The 22,708-nt window shown below is 36.9% G+C and overlaps 1 protein-coding gene across 4 annotated transcripts; it reads left to right on the top strand.

The window, feature by feature from the left end:
• The first annotated feature begins 242 nt into the window (after nt 1-242).
• Nucleotides 243-22,271, top strand: LOC112502939 (transportin MOS14). 4 transcript variants are annotated; one of them, XM_025106966.1, is made up of 24 exons: nt 243-675; nt 5,733-5,831; nt 6,004-6,225; nt 6,303-6,422; nt 6,671-6,754; nt 6,857-6,916; nt 8,291-8,416; nt 8,578-8,639; nt 9,000-9,056; nt 9,189-9,312; nt 10,240-10,374; nt 11,505-11,585; nt 14,453-14,566; nt 14,687-14,766; nt 15,016-15,151; nt 15,271-15,420; nt 15,649-15,734; nt 16,878-16,984; nt 17,060-17,152; nt 18,921-19,108; nt 19,235-19,346; nt 20,905-21,062; nt 21,655-21,771; nt 21,896-22,271. In XM_025106966.1, the coding sequence occupies exons 1-24, from the start codon at nt 460-462 to the stop codon at nt 22,109-22,111; spliced, it is 2,943 nt and encodes a 980-aa protein (XP_024962734.1). In that variant the 5' UTR covers nt 243-459; the 3' UTR covers nt 22,112-22,271. The 4 variants fall into 4 exon arrangements, with proteins under 4 accessions (XP_024962734.1, XP_024962731.1, XP_024962730.1 ...); XM_025106963.1 differs by having other exon boundaries at nt 16,794-16,981; XM_025106962.1 differs by having other exon boundaries at nt 16,794-16,984.
• The last annotated feature ends 437 nt before the right edge of the window (nt 22,272-22,708 follow it).

Genomic DNA, 22,708 nt, shown 5'->3' with positions numbered 1-22,708 from the left:
ATTACGCGGATACACAACTAGTATATATATATATATATTTCATTCCTTCTGCTTTCTTTCTTCTCGTTAATATACCAAGTAAGTGATTCTATCTAGTTAATATATATATACTCAATGAAGATTATTGGAACTGAAAATACAGAAACACAAATACAACGTGAAAGGAAAAAAGGTTTCAGAGGGACCAAAGGTGTAATTCCCTCCCAAAACTATTTTATTAATCCCGTCTCTCTTCCGGCTGTCGTTAGGGTACTGAATACCGGTGGATGACTGACGAGAGAGGTCAGCTACTAAAATCAGGCGAATCCCGTACAATACTTTTTTTATTCCAAGCGCCTTCAGATACCCAACTGAGATAGTTGATTGGCGATATCATTACATTTCCATTCATCATAAAGCCGACGGCATGTCTGTATAAGAAAACCTGGTGTATCGTGTCCGATGGTGATGGAATTTTAAATGGAGTTACAAATCCAGGTGGCGCAGGCGGTTCACGTCTTAAATCACGATGCTCAATCTTGCAATCGTGTTTCTGCTAATCAGTGGCTGGTTCAGTTCCAGCAGACAGATGCTGCTTGGGAGATCGCCACCTCAATCCTGACCTCTGCCCATCCTACACCGTACGTTTCTGACTTCGAAGTTGAGTTTTTTGCTGCTCAAGTTCTTAAGCGTAAGGTTAGCCTCACTTATTTTCTTCGTTCTTGTTGTCACACGTTCCGTTGTCAAGTTCATATCTTTTTTTGGTCCAGTTTACGGTCACCACATACACATTCCCCGCAAATAGCATGAGCATGTTTTCATCAGGAAACTGTGACTGCAAATTGCTTCTTTTAGGCTTGTCACCGACTTCTAAATTAAAGCTCATGGTTGCGATCTACTAAGATGGAAGTCTCTCGTTATATCCCTAAACACCCAAAATCCTTGATTACTTGGTCAATGATTTGATGTCTATCGTCCTGAACACAGCCCAAGTCTCTGGCAAAGTCAGAAACAGGTTTAGCTCAACAAACCATCACCTGTTTGATCAGAATCTATTCTCCATAGAAACATGCCATTAGTCAATTACCCAATTGCTCTCCAATTTCTTTTAACTAGTAAGTGCAACACTCGAACAAATCTAGCTGCAAACATATCGAAGTCTCTACCCAATAATACCAGGCTACTTAACAACTTAGTTGTGTCACCTCTTGTACTTTCTTCGTACCGCCATAGACCATTCACGAATTACAATGGAATGACTACAAAATGACCAATTGGATCAGCTTGAGCCCAAACAAGATAACTTGCCTCATCAGTAAAACTGTAAAAGGGTTCTGGGATATTTTAAGAGTAGAACCAACTCTCATCCTCCATGTCCATAAATGATCTGGTGGTGTGCCCAACTTCTGCTTACAGTGTCAGTGCTTTGGCCCTCATTGCTGATGACATTTTGCTTGTAGACCAACTTTGAAACCGGAAGATATACAAAAAAGAACTTATAAAAACTGAGATACTGACAAAATGTTGATTATAATGCTGATAGCACATAAATGCTTCGCCATATTTGAATGCAATTTATGCCAAAAAAATATCATTACAAATTGGACGTAAAAACTCAAATGTTCCTTTCTTGTTACGCATACACATGCATTTATGAGGATACTGTAAAAGCATCAGGCATCACAGTAAATGCGGAAATTGATATCACACCAACCACAAAACAAATATCCATCAAGTATCCCCAGCAACTCAAGTTATTATACAATAACAAAAGTGATATTAGGGAATTCACTTAAAAGAGTGTGTGTGTGTACATATATATATATATATATATATTATGCATATGTTTATAGAATTCAGTTTTTTTCCGATATAGAGGGGGGCGGCCCCTCCAATCAAGAAATAAAGAAAAAAAAGACAAATTTTTTGTCTTTTTTTTTTTTTGAGAAACTAAAACCAAGGACAACACGCGGGAGGAAGCTAAACTGAAGCAACCACCAGAAAGGAGCAAAGCTCAGAAAAGGGAGAGGAGAAGAAAGAAGGGGGGTGGGGGGAGAAGAAAGGAACCAACCACTAGGGAAGGTTCCCGACAAGCTTAGCACGAACAACATTAGGGGAAGGCTTCATGGTAAGGCCAATCAGCCTGGACCAGACATCATCAGAGATGGTCTTGACCACCATGTCAGAAGATCCTCTTTTGTTTTTGAAGATACGATTATTCCTTTCCTGCTAGATAGAGGTGGTAGACGGTTCCAACAAGCACTAATCTTCGAAATGATAGACCAAATGATCTTGCGTTTGGTGGCTTGTTGGAACATACTTATAATATCAGCCCAATTATCCGGGATAAGAGGGAGGTTCAGCTTGGCTTAAGACCATTCCAAACCTGATTAGGAAATGGACACTAAAAGAATAGATGCTGATGAGAATCAGACCTGTTAAGACAGAACGCACAAGACAGGTTAGAATAGGTCTCCCAGAGCCGAAGCTTATCATGCGTCTTCAGACGCTGCTTGAGGGCAACCCATAGAATGAAAGCATATGTGGGGATGTTTTGAGAGAACCAGACCATGTGATGTTAACCGACATCCGGCTCATTGGGGCGGATGGAGCCAGACCTCATGGACAGAGAAAGAAGTAAGATGGCCATCCCTTTTTCTCCAGAGGAGTTTATCAGGGACAAAGGGGGAAAGGACATGAGGGGAAGAATCACGAATAAAGGGGTTGGGATTGTCCCGCAGTTGGGGGAAAGTCCAGCAACCCTGACAGATAATGTCCTTAACGCATGCATTGAGGGAGAGGTTAACGCTGAGGATATTACGGGGAGAGATTTGTCGGCAGAGGGGGCCAGCAGGGTGCCAGTTACCAAACCAGGCAGACGTGGAAGCGCCATCACCAATCTGGGGGACAATGAAGTCTCTTATCTTATCCCGCATGCCTAGGATCTTCCTCCAGCCCCAACAACATCATTGCGGATCGGACATCCCATAAATTTCGGTCTTTTAAGCCTGTGGGAGTGGATCCATTTAACCCATAGAGAATCCTTATTAGTGAGGATTCTCCAAGTGTGGGAGGCCATAAGGGCAAGATTTCAGCTGGTTAGGCTCTTAAGACTAAGGCTGCCTTGGGATTTGGGAAGGTATACGGTCTTCCAGGAGACCTTTGCTTTTCCTCTTTTAAGCTCACCATGGCACCACAGGAAGCCCCACATGAGCTGCTCAATCTACTTGGAAATGGAAACAGGGGGAACAAAGATCGAGGCCCAATAAATTTGCATGGAGGACAGGACTGAAAGAATGAGCTCCAGCCTACCGGCAAAGGAGAGAGATATGTTTTTCCAGTCATTCAATCTGGAATTAATTTTGTCGACGAGACCCTTGCAATCATTGTGGTAAAGCCTAGTCGTGATAAGGGGGACGCCAAGATAACGGACCGGAAGGGAGCCCTTCAAGAACTGGATGATAGAATGAATGGAACTCTTGGTGTGCTTCCCGATGTTGCAATAGAAAGCTTCACTTTTTGCCGGACTGGGGAAAAGGCAGACACCTTAGAGAACTCATCCAACGAATCCTTTATGACACTCAAACAAATCTAGCTGCAAGCATATCGAAGTCTCTACCCAATAATACCAGACTACTTAACAACTTAGTTGTGTCACCTCTTGTACTTTCTTCGTACTGCCATAGGCCATTCACGAATTACAATGGAATGACTACAAAATGACCAATTGGATCAGCTTGAGCCCAAACAAGATAACTTGTCTCATCAGTAAAACTGTAAAAGGGTTCTGGGATATTTTAAGAGTAGAACCAACTCTCATCCTCCATGTCCATAAATGATTTGATGGTGTGCCCAACTTCTGCTTAAACTGTCAGTGCTTTGGCCCTCATTGCTGATGACATTTTGCTTGTAAACCAACTTTGAAACCGGAAGATTACAAAAAAGAACTTATAAAAACCGAGATATTGACAAAATGTTGATTATGATGTTGATAACACAAATACTTCGCCATATTTGATTGCAATTTATGCCAAAAAAATATCATTACAAATTGGACGTAAAAACTCAAATGTTGCTTTCTTGTTATGCTTACACATGCATTTATGAGGATACTGTAAAAGCATCAGACATCACAGGAAATGCGGAAATTGATATCACACCAACCATAGAACAAATACCCATCAAGTATCCCTAGCAACTCAAGTTATTATATCAATAACAAAAGTGGTATTAGGGAATTCACTTAAAAGTGTGTGTATATATATATATATATATATATTATATATATATGCAAATGTTTATAGAATTCAGTTTTTCTCTTGGCTTGGTTTGAAAACAGTCAACTGGAACCGAAAATTGAACGTGAATATCGGTTTGAATTTTAAACTGAATTTAAAAGCTTAAATCATACTCAAATTTCTAAATTAGAGTCTGGTTTTGGTTTCAATTTTGGTCCTTTTGAGTCTAACCCAAATATTGAAACCCCTACTTACATCTATAAATGGTTATTGGATTCTAAATGGGTTATGGAAAACTGAAGATCTAATAATTCTTGCAAATTGAATTGAATTTCATCTAGCTCCTTGGCCAAGTTCTCTTTGCCTGACCAAACAACATCCATTTGTGATTGCAAAGAGCGCAGTGTTCTCACCAAATCAGATGGTTGAGATTTGTAGGGATTGGGACAAAACGATCATGATCGAGGCTTATCCGTATGGTTTCTTACAATTGCCAAAGTATTAATCCAAATGTATTAGATCCAGTTTGGAAGTATCAAAAGAAATCCCCATAAAGTAATAATCAATGAACGCCCACATCCTCTCAAGGAAAAGGGATGGCCGTCTTACTCCTTTTTCGGTCCATGAGGTCTGACTTTCTATCCATCCCAATGAGCCAGATGTCGATTGGCACCACATGTCTGGTTCTCCCAAAATACCCCCAGAAATGTTTTCATTATTTGGGTTGCCCTTAAGCAACGTCTTAAGACGCATGATAAGCTTCGGTTTTGGGAGGTCTATTCTAACCTGTCCTGTGAGTTCTGTCATAATGGGTCTGATTCTCATCAGCATCTTTTCTTTGAGTGTCCATACCCTAATCAGGTTTGGAATGGCTTTAAGCCCAAGCTTAACCTTCCTATTGTCCCGGATAATTGGGCTGATATCATCAGTATCTTCCAGCAAGCCACCAAAGGTATGACCATTTGGTCTATCATTCGCAGATTAGTGCTTGTTGCTACTGTCTATAACCTCTGGCAGGAAAGAAATAATCGTATCTTCAAGAATAAGAGAAGATCTCATGATATGGTGGTCAAGACCATTACTGATGATGTCCGGTCCAGGCTTCTTAGCTTGACTATAAAACCCTCCCCAAATGTTGTCCGGGCTCGGCTTGCCTGGAACCTTCACTAGTGGTTGGTCTTTCTCTCCTCTCGCCCCTGTTTTCTTCCTTTCTTTCCCTTCAGGGAGCCTTGGTTTCTTTCTGGTGGATATGGTTTGCCCCCACCCGAGTGCTTAATCTATTGCTTTTAGCGTTTTTGGTTTTTTTTTCTCTTGATAGGAGGGGCCTCCCCCCTCTATATCAAAAAATGAACGCCCACATCATATATTAGTAACTTTTCCAATATGTATCTTGTAGTGTTGTGGAATGTGGTGTTTCAAATTTCCATTAATTAACTATGTATAATCTCTTGCTGTACGCCTGTACCAATATTGCGTATGGTAGAATGAATCTTGACTATATTCTGTCGCATCCAGATCCAAAATGAAGGACATTGTCTGCAGCTGGAAGCAAAGGAATCTCTTGTTAATGCTCTCCTTTTGGCTGCTAAAAGATTTAGCTTGGGTCCACCCCAGGTACTCTTCTTCTGAAAGGAATTTCTGGTACCCATACATCTTGCAATGTGGTGGCTTTCATGATATCCGTAACATAAGAGGGTCTAATCTTTTAAGTTCTGTTGGTTTGGTAACAAACTGATGTGTGTGTTGTTTTCCTTTTTTGGGGGTGTGGGGATGTGGATTGGTGTAGCTCTTAACACAAATTTGTCTGGCTCTATCAACTCTCGTACTTCATGCTGTGGAGTACTACAAGCCAATCGAGAAGCTCTTTTACAGTCTTCAGAATCTGCAAGGTCAGGATGATGGCAATATTGCTGTTCTGGAAATGCTCACAGTCTTACCAGAAGTTGTTGAAGACGAGTGTGCTACTTATAAAACCAAGTCAGGTCAAAGAAGTGACTACGGCCCAGAGGTACTAGACCTTTTAATCCTTTGCAGTCACTCTAATTTAGGTACTCTAGCAACTAACATATTCCCTTGCCCAAGCAGCTACTCTCACATACATCAGCAGTTCTAGAGTTCCTACTGCAGCAATCCGAGGAAAGTTTTGATGGTGTCGTACAACTACATGAAAGGAGCAGAAAGATACTGCGTTGTTTGTTAAGTTGGGTAGGACAAGTCTATCACATTCGAAGTTTTATTTTGTCTTATAAATCCGTCAACAGATGAAAATACGTGGTATATATTGTTCTGAGATTTATTGACAGGACTCGGCACCTATTCCTAATATTTTATCTTTGATATATCATAATCATGCTCAGGAATTCTCTGTTTGAACCACTGTTGAATGTCCATTTGATAAAAATAACTTTGTTTTCACACTCTTCTACATCTGAACCTTGCCTGCTTATTGATAGGTTCGAGCAGGATGCTTCTCAGAAATTTTACCAGTCTCATTACTAGCCCATCCCCTTCTTAATTTTGTTTTCAATTCTGTGCAGGTGAAAACCAGTTCTTATGCTTTTCTTTTGGTTCAATTACAGATTCCCTCATAAATGATATCATGATTGCACTTACACATGTTATTGACCTGATGGTTGTAGGTTTTGTCCTCATTTGATCTGGCAATTGAGGTTCTGATCGAACTAGTTGGTCGACATGAGGTATGCATATCCCATAAATCATAAAAGCATAAGCTATAACAAGCTTTTGACTTGGCCAACGATGTTATTTTGAGTTGGTCGTTGTTGATCAAGTGTATAGGTGTGGAGACTTGATTTTGGATGAGGTTTGCATCCTTCGAAGTCTGTTACTCTGCAATTACCCTTTGCATCAACAATTTCTTAAGTGCTATATTAGCTTTAAAACTATATGTATGTATATTAATTAATTAATTATAACTTAAAAAATTCCAATTAAATTCTTTACTATACTTCACTACCAATATATTAATCAATTACCTAACATTAATGTAATAATATTTTTCAAAGAATAAAAATAATTATATTAATTATTTTATAGTTTAATGAAACATTCATTCAAATAGTTGTATTTATGTTTGTTACAAATATTTTTAAGGTAGTTTTTATTATTATTTATGAAACTAATTTGTGTATCTACTTTTTATAAATGTGTATTGCAGTTTTGCAACTCTATATGCATCAATAATCTTATAAACATTACTCTTTCATTTTTAAACCTTTGTTAAAATATTAATAAAAATTAATTTATAGTTTGAAGATATTTAGTTTAATAAATAAAAAATTATAGAAATATATTTTATTTGATAATAAATATTGTTGTTAAATTATCAAAGTATAATTGATATTCTTAGTGGAATCTAAAATCAATTTAATAAATTATTTGCACAATTTTTATGCATATACGTGCCACGTGGCCCACGTCACCGAAAAGGCAAAAAGCGATGATGTGACATAGGTAGTACCAAATCCATTTTCTATTTATAGCAAAAAGTGGCTAAAACAGATTTTGCTGGCAAAATAGTAAATATAAAGCATGATAGCCCAAGTGACTTGATCAAATAAATAGCAAGAAATAAAGCTGGCAAGTTAATCTTTTGATCATAAAAATTGAGTTGACATTGTGGAAGCTTAAATTCTAAAGATTTGATATAACTACACCTCTAAGTATTGAGAATTGCTGATTTCCAGTATCAATATGTTTCCAATATTAAAAATAAATAATTTCCATGTACAAGGTCTTGTATAATTTGGCAGGTTCTCATATTGCATTCGTCTCACTATTGTAGTTACTGTGTTTGTCATCACTTGAAAGTTACCTACTTTTGGTACCTTTCGTGGATAAGACATTTTAGAAATACCTTGTACCTCTTACCAACTCATATATCTGCCTTGTGAAATTGAATTTAATCAATCTCACATCTCAACCTTCCTTCTATTTTTCAGAATATGATTGTCACTAAAGTAATGCTATGCTAAGCAGCTATATATATTGACGCCGCGTCATTGGAAATTTTAATCTATGTTGTATTACTTCACCTTTTCTCCATTCTACAGGGACTGCCACAAGTTCTTATATGCAAAGTAGGATTTCTTAAAGATGTTCTTCTTCGAGCGTTTAGTGGTGGAGATGAGAAAGTAATTAGTGGTCTTGCATGCTTGATGTCGGAGATTGGCCAGGCTGTAAGTAATTTATTTAGTATCTTGCTTTCCATATTATGTCCATATTTCCACGAACAAATTTCAATTTTCTTATAGTGAATAAGACCCAAAAATCTTGCAAGTAGGAGGTTCAACCTTCTCAACTTCTGTACAATGAATTCTTATTACTTATTGGTGTTTAGGATCCAAGTTTGATTATGGAAGCCCATTCTGAAGCACTTGTGCTCGTGGATGCACTTTTGAGGTCAGAACTTAAATTAATTCCTTTTTATAACAATACCTTGCATGATAATAGAAGGCATGCCCTCAAATGGGAAGCAGTGGCTCTACATGCTGCATTCTATGAACATCAAAGCATATCACAGAAGGTGTTTTTCATTAAAGTAGTGTCATTTTCTTTGGTCTTTGTGAACATTAAGTAGTTGCATTGTGGAAGCTGATATACTTCAGATATGAAACAAATAGAGACATTCAACTTGTGGAGCACGTTTACAATTTTTTAACCTACTTCTGGATACCCAGACTGCATAAAGATCCACTTGGTAGCTTTTCTCATGCATGAAATTTCTTCCATGTTATATGTATATTTATGTATTTTTGGCAGTTGTGTATCATTTCCAAGTCAAGATTGGGAGATTGCAGACTCAACTTTGCAGTTCTGGTAACTTTTTTTTTTTCCGTTTTAGTCAATATTAAAAAAGCAGTCATCAAAGATGCAGTTCTGTAGTTACATGAGGAATGAAAGTACTTCTGTTTACATAAGTAAACCATCGCTGTTCTTTCTGAATTTTAGGTGTAGTCTTGCGAGCAATATTGTTCGAATGGATGCTGCGATAACAGAAAATAAAAAACATGTTCAAGATGTTTTTTCTCCAGTTTTTTCAGCATTGCTTGATGCTCTTCTGATGCGTTCTCAGGTATTTCGAATTTACTGCGTACTGGTTCTGCGTTAAGGTAATACAGTGTCTACTAAGTTCTTATACTCATCTTGTAGTGATACTGATGTTTCTCTATCAGTTTATTTACTCCCATGGTCCCACATCCATAACAGAGGATCAGAATGCTTCTTTTTATGCTTACAATCTTCTAACCAGCATATATACCCTCCTAGGAGTTTTCTAATTCTCCACGTGTTAAATAAAAATTAAAGCACAACTATACTTCCATAGAAGTTAGTTTTTCTTTGCTAGTTCGAAATGTCAAATTCCGAGTTGATCTGGCTCAGAGACATTTTCGTAAGGGGATCAGAAAATCTTTTTTTTGAATAGTTTTCTTCTTGTTTTAAAATAAGAGCAATTAGATAAATGATATGAGATAAGAGACCTGCTTTATTGATATTTAATTACAAACTATGCCCTAGAACCAGGTGGTTGTATTTTATCTCTAACTTGGCAAGAAAAGAGAGTAATAATAGTGAATCAATTTGCCTGACTAGAAATGGTGTTCTAAAACAAGTGTCAACAGCACACCGTTATAACCATTGTATTAGCATTTGCTAACTCCAATGCAGCTTATGCATGAGTATATTATGGCTTTAGATGGTTTTCACTGGTCATTAGTAACAAGATATTATTCTTATAGAGATAACATGTAATGGAAAATTCATAAAGCATGCTGATACTTTTAGTGGATTAGGAGGGATGGTTCTATATAACTTGACTCTCTCTCTCTTGCCAATATTGGCTTGAATCTTCCAATTGGTTGTTTCTTCTTCCGATTAAATTTTTGTTGAAGACATTTTGATTTGGATTCTAAATCTTGTAGAGTAGTTACTCCATGTCACCTTTAGTATCAACCATCCATTCCCTGATTAATAACATTAAAGTAGACATTCTCTGTGGTAGGTGGATGATTCAACATATACCGTTGAAACTGCAACAAGGGACCTACCGGATGGTCTTGCTCAGTTTAGGCAAAATTTGGTGGAGCTTTTGGTGGACATTTGCCAACTTTTGAAGTCTGCTGTGTTTTTGCAAAAGGTGCTTGTTCTAATTTTTTTCAATGCTTCTCTTCCTTGCTCCTTATCTATAAACTTTTTGTTCTGATAAGTGCCTCAAATGGATATTTTGATTTAATTAAAACTTTTCCTAGTTCTATGCAGTAATGACGATGCATATGTCTGCTTGGATTAAGATGGGATAGKTGGTAGACATTGAGGCTTACTAACATCTGTTTTATGCTTTGTCTTTATGCAATTTGTCATTTTGGTCTATGTTGGATGAATCATTTTATCTTTTTGCTAGCTAGATTTTCAGAAGTAATAGGTATGCACATAATATTTGCATCCATCCTACTATTAGGTGCTTTGCTTGAATGCTTTCTCGCCTGCTTCGTGGGTTGTAATACTTAAGGGTCCCTGGTTGAAATTCCCTTCACACTTTGCTGCTTAAAAAGAATCTACGCCATTATTCTATTGTTTAATGTGGATATAGTCTCTGTTCTACTAGAGGTGACCCTTTGACGATTCCCTGCATTCGCCGTGGTAAGTTCCCACAATATAGATGGACGGTACTAGGGGCAAACCATCTTTCTCGAATCCTTGATGCTCCACTATTCCAAAGTTAGCTTTCGAATGTTTACAGTTTCCGGCTAAAAAGCACCAGCATTTGTCTAGCATTTTTTGGGACCTCCAATCATATTTCACTGATGATGTGTAATTTGGTCACAACATAGAACCATACTTCTACATGTGATGCCACCTTGTGCTGTTGGGCCAAATGAAATGTGGAAAGGATTATTCTTTGGCCCATGTTGAACATCAAAAGCCAAGTTAGATCATATGAGAAGAACTTTGGGGAATGTGTTGGGAAGAGATCCATTTAAATCATTCACTCATTAGACCTCAAGGAATGCAAAAACCAACTAAAGAATCAGGCTACCCTTGGTGAGTAACTATCAAGCTGAAGGGTGTAAAGACCAAATCTGCGAACTAATAATGCTTACTTCTAATGCTGGTGCTTTTTAGTACCTTAATCGACATATATATCTGAATCAGCATGCATCTATTCCAATATATATCAGTCCAAAAATAATATGCCTTGCACTTGGAGGTTAGAATCTCTTCAACTCATATATTAAATGATAATATTAGTTTGTAATTATGAATCAGATTTTTTTTGGTGGTTGGTTGTCTTCAAACATACAAATTCCTTGGAAGGAGGTGGAAACCAGAATGTCTGCTCTTAATGTGGTCAGTTGCTTCTGCTACATTGTAGTTCATTTTACTGGATTGTATTATTATCTGGATATCTTACTGCTCTAAATAATGGCCCTTACTGTAGTTTGGATGGGAATCCGTTTCTTTCTTCTTCCATTAGCAAATTCTTTAGTAATTAATTTACGAGATAATGGAAGTAGGCAAGAGACAGTCCATGCTTACAAACAGAATCCAGTCTAACCGCTCTCTGATTTTGTCTTTTAGTAGTCTTGATTTAACCTTTTCCATTATTTGGAGTCATGGCCATCCTCTGGGTGGCATAACAACTAGGTCGCCTAAGGGGGCTAGGCTGACAAAGCAATCTGCATTCTCTTTAGCCAGAGAAATCTCCCTTGCTTATGGGAATTTGGAGATGAAAGTCTGGTTTTGTGCCAAGGACTTGTGCAACTTTCATATTTTTTAATGGCAGTTTGTTATAGCATTTAGGCAACTCAACTTTGACAAACCTCCAGCCTGAAGCCTTGGGGGGCTGTTTGATAAAACTGAATGATTAAGGAGCCGAAATAAATAAGAGCCTCTTCCTTGATCAAGTGTTGAATGACAAATGATCGTTTGATATTGGACAGTTTGACTAACCGAAAATTACAATTTTAACCTTCTAAATGATATATTGCTAAATGAAATACGTCCTGACAAACATTCTGAATTTATAAAACATACAATATAAAAAAATATATTAAATGAAACCAAATAATATAATTTGAATTTCAACATAATAGCTTCAAATATATTTAGAAAAAGTATATCTTGGCTACCATACTGTGATTTACATTTCTTAGCAGTAACTGCTGCTATATAACAAGTGCATAAAATACAGTTTGACACACTGTTTTGTTCTTGAAACACCACAGACCCATTCGATGGTTTCCAAGTGATTATTTATATTTGTATTGGTAAAAGAACCCATTCAAGTTTCATAAATCATTTGTAAGAAATTATTTTCTTCAATCCTTGCAAAGATGCATGCAATCAATAGGGTTTTAAATAAAATAAATAAAACTTTCTTTGAGCCCCAAATCTCAATATCTGTTGAACCAAAAGCCAACTTATACATATAAGAAGGGACAAATTGGTTGAACTAGATACCAACAAAAGTTCTACCATAGCATACAAATGCATCCGTTAATTTCTAGCATTGACAAATATATGACAACTTCACATAAGAGTTTATCTGGAGAACCTAAAATGAATAAAATAATTCTAAAGAGGATGTGAGGATTTTGTGGATAGCTAAAATTGAATTCGACTAATTTGTAGCCCAACGTGTTGAAGAACTCCTAGTTGTAAACAAGTTGTGAGGATTTTTACCATAAGCTCCATTGACTTGTATGCCATTTCATTTTGAACAGCATGTTACAAAAATCTTCATAGACTTCTATGCCATTCCATTTTGAAGACATCCACTTAACAAAGCCCTCCCAGAAACTGCATCATTTGTGTCATTCTTTCAAAGAGTTCAATGGCTTCATCTTCCTTGACTTCTAAAACATCAATTGGCGGTACCTGCTGCAAATGAAACCATCTTTGCAAATAAAAATCATAACATCACTGTTGTATTCAAGGATGATCTGATTGCATTACATTTCCAATTAACGTGAATATCAACTAATATAGAATAAATAAGCTAATTAAAACAAGAATTAGAGAGAGGCAAAACATATGTAACAACTGTGATCTCATCAGGCTCAATAACTGATCTGATGGTCTGGGTCTCACCTGTTATACCAAACTCAACAGGTGACCAATATAGGACTTAACACCAAGATAAGTAATAGTAAAGCACAAACATAAGAAATCGGCAGAAGCATTGATCGAGGAGAACCAGGGACAGATTGATGCAGAGTGAAGCAGCAATGGGGTAAAATTAGAAAATGAGGCGTCTGAAGGAGGGGGGAGTTGCTGGATTTCATCAGGTGCTTGGCGTATTCAGAGGAGCTTTTTTTGGTTTTCACACACAAATGAATAGGGTTTCAGTCAGAGCCTCTGAATGGGAACTCATTCAGAGGTTTCCAAACCCAACCTTAGGCACTCATCTGTAATGAAACTATAATTAACTCTCTTCGTCTAATCATACATGTTAAAACTGATTGTACTGTGATTTACCATTTTGAGATTGTTGAGGTACCTCTAGGTACCGTATTCATTAGATCTATTTTCCGTCAGCTCTTTTTCAACTATTTCCTCTTAGGATTAGTGCTTCCTCTTTTTAGATCTTTGGAAATTCTTAATGCTGGCTCTTACAATTACTATGAATAGCTGGTAGAATCTGTCATTGGGCATCTACTATACCAAATTCAAATCATGGCATTAGAGCAAAGGGAGGTCTGATACACGTGTATCCTATAACTGTGAACTAAATTGCGCCAATCTTTTGCGGGTGCATTAATGAGTCAAATCACCAGTTTCTTTGGATCCTACAATGATATCTTTAAAAAGGAGAATTGAAGGCCAATAATACAAAATATAAGATTGATATTTTAATATCTGTTTTTTTTACATAGATGTTATTGTGTGATCTTGCAAGAGAAAAGGTACTTTTATGATATCTGGTTATGAAGTTGATAAACTCCTTGACAGTTGATTTGTAAATGCTGAATGAAAACTATTTCTTTTATGATTTCTATTGGACTCCATTTTAATTTATGAATCCGAATGCATTCTGTTATAGATGAGTTTCCTAATACCTTATACAAGTATATGTGTATTTATATGGATCTATACTCGTACCAAATCTCTTATTGGCAGATATCATTTATGTGAAGTTCACTGCTAAGATTCAGCTGCTATAATTGGTTTCCTTCATCATTATTCTTCTTTTCATGATTCATTTTCTGTGCCAGGTTGCTGATGTAGTACTGCATGAAGGCCAAACATTTGATCTCTCCATGGTCTTGCACTTGGTGACAATCTTGTGTGATAGGGCATCATACGAACCGAAAGGCTTTATGTGCATTGTATGTATTTGCTAGCACTTTCCTACTTTGCACTATGTTGTAGTTTCTTATGAAACTTCATAATGAAGAACTGGAATATGACAATGTATTCTTGCTTTTGGATGTTTGCTTTCATTTTAGGTACACAGGTCACTTGCGGATGTTATTGGCTCCTACTCAAAGTGGATGTCTTCTTACATAACTAATGCGAGGCCATTGCTGTAAGGATTCTCTTCTTTAAAAATTGATAAAATAGATGCAGAATCTGTCCCTCATCAGAATTGAAAAAAATGTTTGTCACGAATTTTCATGATTTTTCACATCGTGAATTGCTAATGATCTTCTAACTTTTTCTGCTCAATGGAACTTCTTATATTATTCTGTATATTGTGCTTCTTAGCATGATCCACCTCTTGTTGGCCTTTCTAACTTCCTTGCTTTCATGTTTTCTGCTGATCTCTTGCTTTCAGTTTATTTTTTGCAGCTGGTATGTCAGAACCTTTGTGTTCACATGCTTGTGCAACTGCCTTCAGGAAGTTCTGTGAAGATGCTACTGCAGTTATGCACAAACCTTCAAGTTTAGAAATGTTAATGTGGATTGGAGAGGTTAGTTACCTCATATTGTGAACAGTTCTACTCTGTATATCATCCCTTCGCTTCTCAATGTTGTCTATTTCTTTATTTGACAGCTAAAACTTTTGTATGCCATTGTGAGACAATTTCAGGGATTGGAGAAGAGACACTTACCTCTGGAAGATGAAGAAGATGTTATTGGTGCTGTTACTCTGATACTTGGTTACCTTCCTAGCGCGGAGTTGAGAAACAATTTGCTGCTTAAGTTGCTTTCTTCTAGCTTTGAATCAATTGGCAAACTTGTAAGATTTCTTCTGGCCCCTCTTTTGGAAAAAAGAAATAGAAAACTTTTGCTGTAATCCACCCACATAGGCAATAGAATATGCAAGGTATGTGAAGGTGCTTACTATCTGTAAGGTCCAGTAGCCAAAGCTGTTCATAATCAGAAAAATGTCTAAGCTCTAATGTTGTAAATTAACTCTAAGTTTTCTGTGCTTGCATTGGTAAATCCATCACTTGTTACAATTCAGATTGACAGGGATCATGTCCATTCTTTGAGGCAACTACCAGCTGCTTATACTCATCTTGTCAACTCTGCAGCGAAGGGTTTTTTCAGGTTTTCTCTTAGCCTTAGGTGGTTTTGTTTTACTTGAACTATGTTGTGCGAATGCGTGAAATTTTTGTGCAAACCAGCACACCCTCACCAATAAGACGTTAACCATTAGTTGCTCAAAAATTACCGACGTTGCTGATATTTTATGGTTCCGTTATTGGGCGAGCATGGTGAATTTCACCGACATCTCATTCTGGATCATATGCAAAGAGTAACACATGATTCTGATGACTTCATAGAGAGTAAAGTTTAAAGTACGACACAAGAAGCCTTTTACCCGAACTAGTTGGGGTTCAAATGGAATTAGAGGCATTGCCAAGGCTGAAGAGAAGTTTCAAGACACAAAGATCGTTGAAATATCACTTGAAGTTGCAATATCATCACATGGATTCATGCTTTTAGAGTGCTTAGTCTAGTATTCTTTTCTACTTTATTTAAGAGGCCTCTTATCCAAGTCTTCCGTTTACAGTTCCCCAAGTTATATAGATAAAGCTTTATCTGATCAGATGTTTGATCATTGAGCCTCCTGTGCAATATCACAAAGACCAGTTACCCCTGCATTTTCTACAGAGGATAGAGTTGTCAGCTTTTGTCCTCAAATGTGCTATATACCTGCAATCTTCTAGTTCTAGTCATTGAGAAATCATCCCATCTTGGCGCTTGATCATTCTTATTTGCCTTGTCTCATCTTGAAGATGTTAGGCCGTATCAGAGTTGGTCTCATTTTTTGTTCTACCATCATCATAATTTTTCAGCAATGCTGATATTTATTCATAAATTATCACATACTAGATACATATGTTAGATCTCTCTTGCATGAAATGTTTTAGGTACATTGATATAGTTTTTATTGGAGTTGCCTTTATTACTTGTTAGTAATTATACTCCTTAAAAATACGAGGCTTGCATTGATATTCATAGTTAAAAGCAACTTTGGTGAGGATGTTGGCTTGCTTGCATTCCTAATGCCAAATACAAGCTCCTCAATTCGTCCACTGTAAAAACATTCAGGTTTAATTACATAGGAGGTTATTTGATGAAACTTCAAATGAATACTTTCAGGATAGGAATTGTCTTCAGTCATCTTGTAATGCCACTTTCTTCATGTCATGATATCGACAATTCTATAATTTTTGTTCTTGGGAGTTTCTGGCCTCTGCTTGAGAAATTCTTTCAGTCAGAGCACATTGAAAATGCAAACTTATCAATGGCGGCATGCCGGGCTCTTTCACAGGCAATCAAGTCCTCAGGTAGTTGTATTGCTGATTTCAATGTTGGACAGTTGTAAAGAATAGAAAATTTCTGAAAAAATGTTTGTTGATTTGCAGGCATTCATTTTGTGACACTGTTGCCCAAACTTTTAGATTATCTATCAGCAAATTTTGCATCATTTCAAACTCATGAGTGCTACATTAAAACAGGTAACACGTGCATTACGATGATGAATGTATGTTGCCATTCGTTGTCATTGCCACATTGATTGGCCATTTTTTTGTTCTCATAATTCGATTAAGATCTGTTGGCACAAATTGAAACCGTTGAAATATGTTAAAAAACAGAGAAATTTGCTTCCTAACAATTGCTTATAAGCTTAATTGTTAATTCTAGAAAAACCTCTTGTGAACTCATTTACATCTCCAACATTAATCTTAATTTATTTCCTTGGCTAGTTAATTGTTTTACGCCACTTCCATTTTTTCCTCCCCGGATTCCTCAAAATATGTCAGTGCATTTAGGGCAATTAAGAAAATTACTGAATTTGGAACATCACACATGTCAAATAATCTTAAGATCAAGGCGATAAGCCTAGTGTAACCTAGTGGTGCTGGTTCTGAGTCTTGCATATGCACATGGTTTGCTTCTCGGATGGTGGTGAACAACACCGTGGACCTACATATATACCTGGAAGAATAATGTAACCTAAAAAACAATTTATTATAGACTCTGCGCATCCAATTTTATATTTGTTTTGGTAGTGCATCCCAGTTGAAATTCCTAGACCCCCCATTGGTGAAAAATGCTGATTGTGTTGCGGGAGATGCCTGCTGTCTTCCCCGCTCTAAATTTGTTCTTTATCCTGAAATGAAGTCTGCTATAGTATCACAGCGATTGTCATTCATCCTCACACTGAAATAAAACAATTTATGTTATATTTCACCATGATTATAAAACAAAAAGGTTTGCTTTTTATACCGGGTAGCCAAGTCAGTATCTCCATCAAGACACATTGCTGCTGGAATTGGCAAAAAAAATTACGAGCCTCTATTACTATCATCGCCTTGTTGTACATGTACAAGTCACTGATGTATCAGATCCCTGCACTTGGGATTTTCATTGTTAAACTAATGTTCTTAAAAGCAATGAATTTTGTATATGGACCTAAGCGTTATTCTTCAGTGTGAAGGTGAATCATTGTATGCGGTGACCTGTTTAGAGAACTGACATAGACAGTGACTTAGTTTGCCACTATAGCATGCAAAAGGGAGCCCTTCAGTATTCTGTTCCATTTTGATAATTATAACTGTGTCTAATATTTTACCAACTTGATTAAGATAACAAACAAGTGCAATAATTGTGGTTCTTGGACTTGCGGATCTTCCTTAAAATGAAATCTGAACAGCAAATGTGAACACTTGGAAATTGTCATCAAGGGAGATAGTCAATCACATAGGCATTGCATGATGACCTTCTGTTTTCACAAGAGTTCCCTCTTTTTTTACCTGAATTTAGGTGCATGCCCTTGTGTGGGGAGATTATTGGAAACACATAAGGACAATAATGGGATTATTATCAACTATTTTCTGTAATTGCAAATAATGTTCAACATCTCTTTTCTTTGATGACTTAACAGAATATTATTATGTGTGCAATTTTATCCTGTGAGTCCAGTAAGGGAGAGATTGAGAGGAAGGGGAGGAAGTAGTAGGAACGTACCTTGGGATAAGAGATACAATCTTTGGTACTTATGTATATTCTTATGCCATTAAAATAACAAAAGATAACATAATTGGACTGATACCTATTCTAGCAATAGTAGTCTTTTGGTGACTCACTCACTTTTACATACAATTTGTCGACCCAAACTACTTTCGATAGTACACTAAGCTGCAGGATACTGACATGATCCTCTTTTACCTTCTCCTGTTGGCAATAAATTACATTTCCTTCATTTTGTCACTCCGTTTACAGCTTCTGTTGTCGTTGAAGAATTTGGTAATAAGGAGGAATATGGACCTCTATTCATTAGTACGCTTGAAAGGTTTACACATGCATCATCAGTAATGGCTCTAAATTCTTCGTACGTATGTGATCAAGAGCCTGATCTTGTGGAGGCCTATTGTAGTTTCACAACGATCTTTCTTCGTAGCTCTCCGAAGGTCTAATCAATCTATTTCATCGTACACTCATAGATGTGAACAGTTCTACTTCCCTTCTTCACGCTGTGGCTTGTTGGGTTAGTACGACAAAATACATGCTTACTTAGTCTTTTTCATGCATTACAGGAAGTAGTAGCTTCTTCTGGTCCTCTTCTTGAAGTTTCGCTTCAGAAAGCAGCTATATGTTGTACAGCAATGCATCGTGGAGCAGCGCTTGGAGCAATGTCATATATGTCTTGTGAGCATCATTCTTCTACAGTTTCTCATGTTTCTTGCTACCGTTTTAACGACATTTAGCAAAAAAGGTTACTCTTAATCTATCTGAAATATGTGGAGCTTAATTTGTACCAGTCTCTCATTATGGTTTTGTGCCCTTACAATATAATTGATGCGCCATTGTTTCTACTTCTGTTCAAGTCGTGCTTTAAGGAAATGAAAAGCCTAAAGTGCACAATTTAAGGCTGTAGTTGAGTCTTGTCTTAGATCTGGCATCTTGTTGAATGATTATCTGATTTTAAGTTATGCTGTAACATGAATCTTTACAACTTAGAACTACAGAAGGCATGGAAAGCCAAAACTTACAGCATTTTGACATGAAACACACAATTATGAAAGCTAGAATTTGTTTTGTATTTTGTATAAATGCTCTGCCACAAACCAAGCTCTCTTGATTCCTGAATACAGCTGGGCATTTAGTTGTGTAGGAAGTTTCGTCCCAAGTCCTAACCACTATAGTGATCCCGTTCCCAACTCCAGCTGAGAATTACCCTCCAACACCAACCCTTTTCTGTGTGCCCAAAAGCCTGGTTTATGATCCCATTTCCGATTCTCTTACCCAATCCTATGAGAAGCAATCCCAGCATTTCCCACCCTAAACATTCCCACACTCCACTCCGTACCAGACTGTTAGCATTGCTAAATGCTGTGCCACAAACCTAGATCTTCTGAATATAGAAGATGTGGATGTGAGGAAGCCGGAAGTGGCTAAAAAGTCGAGAGGAAGAAAGTAGTTGGGCAACTGTATAGTGTATACATGAGGGTACATTAGTATTCTAGGAATTGGCAACATTGACAGAAAGGGGAAGTGTAGAAATACACTTTTTTAGGTGTAAGCTATACTAAAATGGTTGGCCTAACATTCAGTTCTGTAACCAAGTTTTTTCCTTTTCATTCCTAATGTATTTTTCTTAGTTCTTCCATCTTTAAAACTTTTTTTGAAGTATGGGACAAATGACCCCTCTAGGCGAAGAGCCGGCATTGCAAGCAAATAGAGAGCCTATGCCAGTTGTGAAAGGGCTGCCTGCATAACCTCATCTTTTCTATACCAAAATATATAATTCTCTATCTATCAAAAAAGATACATATATATCGGGTTGGGTTCAGCTGAGAAGGGGAAGTTATGGTGAGAAGGGATCTCCACCCCTGGATCAATCCTAATTGAAGATCAACACTAATGAGATGCACCGGATCACTTCCCTTCTAAGACGCATTTCATGGGGGGCATGAGATTAAAAGTGATCAAGGGTGGAGATCCCTTCTTACGCTTCTCACCTTAACTCTTCTTCTCACATGATCCTTCGTCTATATATATATATATATGTATATATATTCTCTTTTTATTTTCCAATTGTTCATTCTTGGGGAGAGGAAGAAGCAGATAAAGCAAAGGCCTCCTTTTTAATTGTATCTAGAGATCAGTACGAACTTATGGTTTAATTGGTTGAAACATACCACTCATAACAGTGATATCATAGGTATGTGATGGATGTAAATTTTCTAACTGTTCCTTGTTTTAGGTTTCCTCGAGCTTGGCCTGAATTCGTTGCTGGAATCAGTCACATGTAACTCTGAATCATTAATTACATCCATGGCGGTTCATGTAATATCTCACAGTGGCGAGGGACTTGTATCGAATGTGGTGTATGCTTTACTTGGTGTTTCAGCAATGTCAAGGGTAAACAGTCAATCCTTAAAAATATATAATATATATATATATATATATATATTATGTGCATATGTGTCTTCTTGTGACAGCTAGATGAGCCACGTGGGCACCTGGTGTCCGGGTTGTGTTCTGTCACAACGTGTCACTCCTAATGCGAAAAAAGAACTGGCTTGAATGATATGTACGCTTGAATGATATGTACGGCTTTAGTTTATCTGTGAAGCAGGAGGGCTTTGCATATACACATTGCTGCCATCAGCATATTGATGAACAACCAAATTTTATATTGTTTCTAAATGCTTGTCGAAACCATAACTTTTCTTCTCCTACCGGTTAATATTGATATGGTCAAGGTGATTAGAGAATGACCTTTACCGTCAAATCATGCATTATCTCAAACTTGTTATGGTTTTATAAGATAATTGATCCGAGTCCAATTCAAATTAGCACAAGGTGATGATAACATGATATCTGGTTGTAAAATTATTTATCATGACTGAGATTGTTCTTCAAATATTCAAAGTCACTCGACCTCGAGTCTTGTAACTTTGAACTTCCCTTTGTCACAGAAATCGGTAAATTCTTTTCTATGTCCTTGTAGGTTCACAAGTCTGCAACAATCTTACAACAGCTGGCTGCAGTATGCAGTTTTAGTGAGAAAACAACGTGGAAGTCTATTCTCTGTTGGGATTCTCTACATGGATGGCTACATTCTGCGGTCAGAATTGCATTATTTTTCCTTGTCACAGTTGTTTGTTATTGGACGTACAAACTCATGATATTATCTTATGTTTTAAATCAATAAAGAGAGAAGAAAATGGTTAATGGAAATTATTTAGCAGGTGCGGAGTCTACCTGGTGAGTACTTAAGGCAGGGAGAAGCAGAAAGTCTAGCACCGGTATGGCTAAAGGCTCTAGCTGATGCAGCAGTTGATTATGTTGAGAGCAGAAGCAGTGATGGACATATGTGGGGAAAGGGAAAAGGAAAGGGTGGCAGGATGCTCAAGTCTTTATTTCGGGAATTTGTTGATACTCATCGTAACATTGGAACATCATGATGATTCATTCTTCAGATTGGGAAAAGCATATGGGAAACTTTAAAGAATATAAGTTTTGTATTTTTATTCATTTTTTCAACTTTTCTTTTTCTTCTGGTACCAAATTCTCAAGCATTAATGAATATTTGAGATGTTATTAATTGAAAAAGTAACATGCAACATGTCAAGCACATGGCCAAAACTAACATTTGTTGCAAATTCAGTCCAATCTAACACATATCACCTTTTTCTTTATTTTCTTTTTGTCTATATATACTGAAACAATTTCTCTAGTTGATCCTCCAAATTCGGCCACCTTTGTTCACTAAGCATAGTTATAGCCTCTCAGAATATGATTTACAAAAACCGATATTACTACCAACATAATCTAGATCTCAGAAAATAAGCAACCAAAACACTTATGACCTTCCAAATTTTATCACCAATTTTATTATGAAATCGATTACGAACATCTGGATCTTCAATATTTTATTTTATTTTTAGACGTAACCATCGAGTTATAAATAAAAAGTTAATAACCTCCAAAAGTTACCATGAATATGGTTTTGGAACTAAGATCTAGATCAACCAAATTTTCTAACATTTTATCTCTCTTAT

This window comes from Cynara cardunculus, unplaced genomic scaffold (genome assembly GCF_001531365.2).
Source record: "Cynara cardunculus var. scolymus isolate 2C unplaced genomic scaffold, CcrdV1 Un_Scaffold_2194, whole genome shotgun sequence".
Taxonomy (NCBI): domain Eukaryota; kingdom Viridiplantae; phylum Streptophyta; class Magnoliopsida; order Asterales; family Asteraceae; genus Cynara; species Cynara cardunculus.
The sequence above is the reverse complement of the archived record's forward strand: the minus strand, read 5'-3'. Positions and strand labels throughout refer to the sequence as shown.

Coding starts and splice junctions, on each gene's coding strand:
- LOC112502939 (XM_025106962.1), top strand. CDS start 460: ATGGAGTTACAAATCCAGGTGGCGCAGGCGGTTCACGTCTTAAATCAC. Junction 6,917..8,290: donor AACTAGTTGGTCGACATGAG/GTATGCATATCC, acceptor TCCATTCTACAG/GGACTGCCACAAGTTCTTAT. Junction 21,063..21,654: donor GTGTTTCAGCAATGTCAAGG/GTAAACAGTCAA, acceptor ATGTCCTTGTAG/GTTCACAAGTCTGCAACAAT.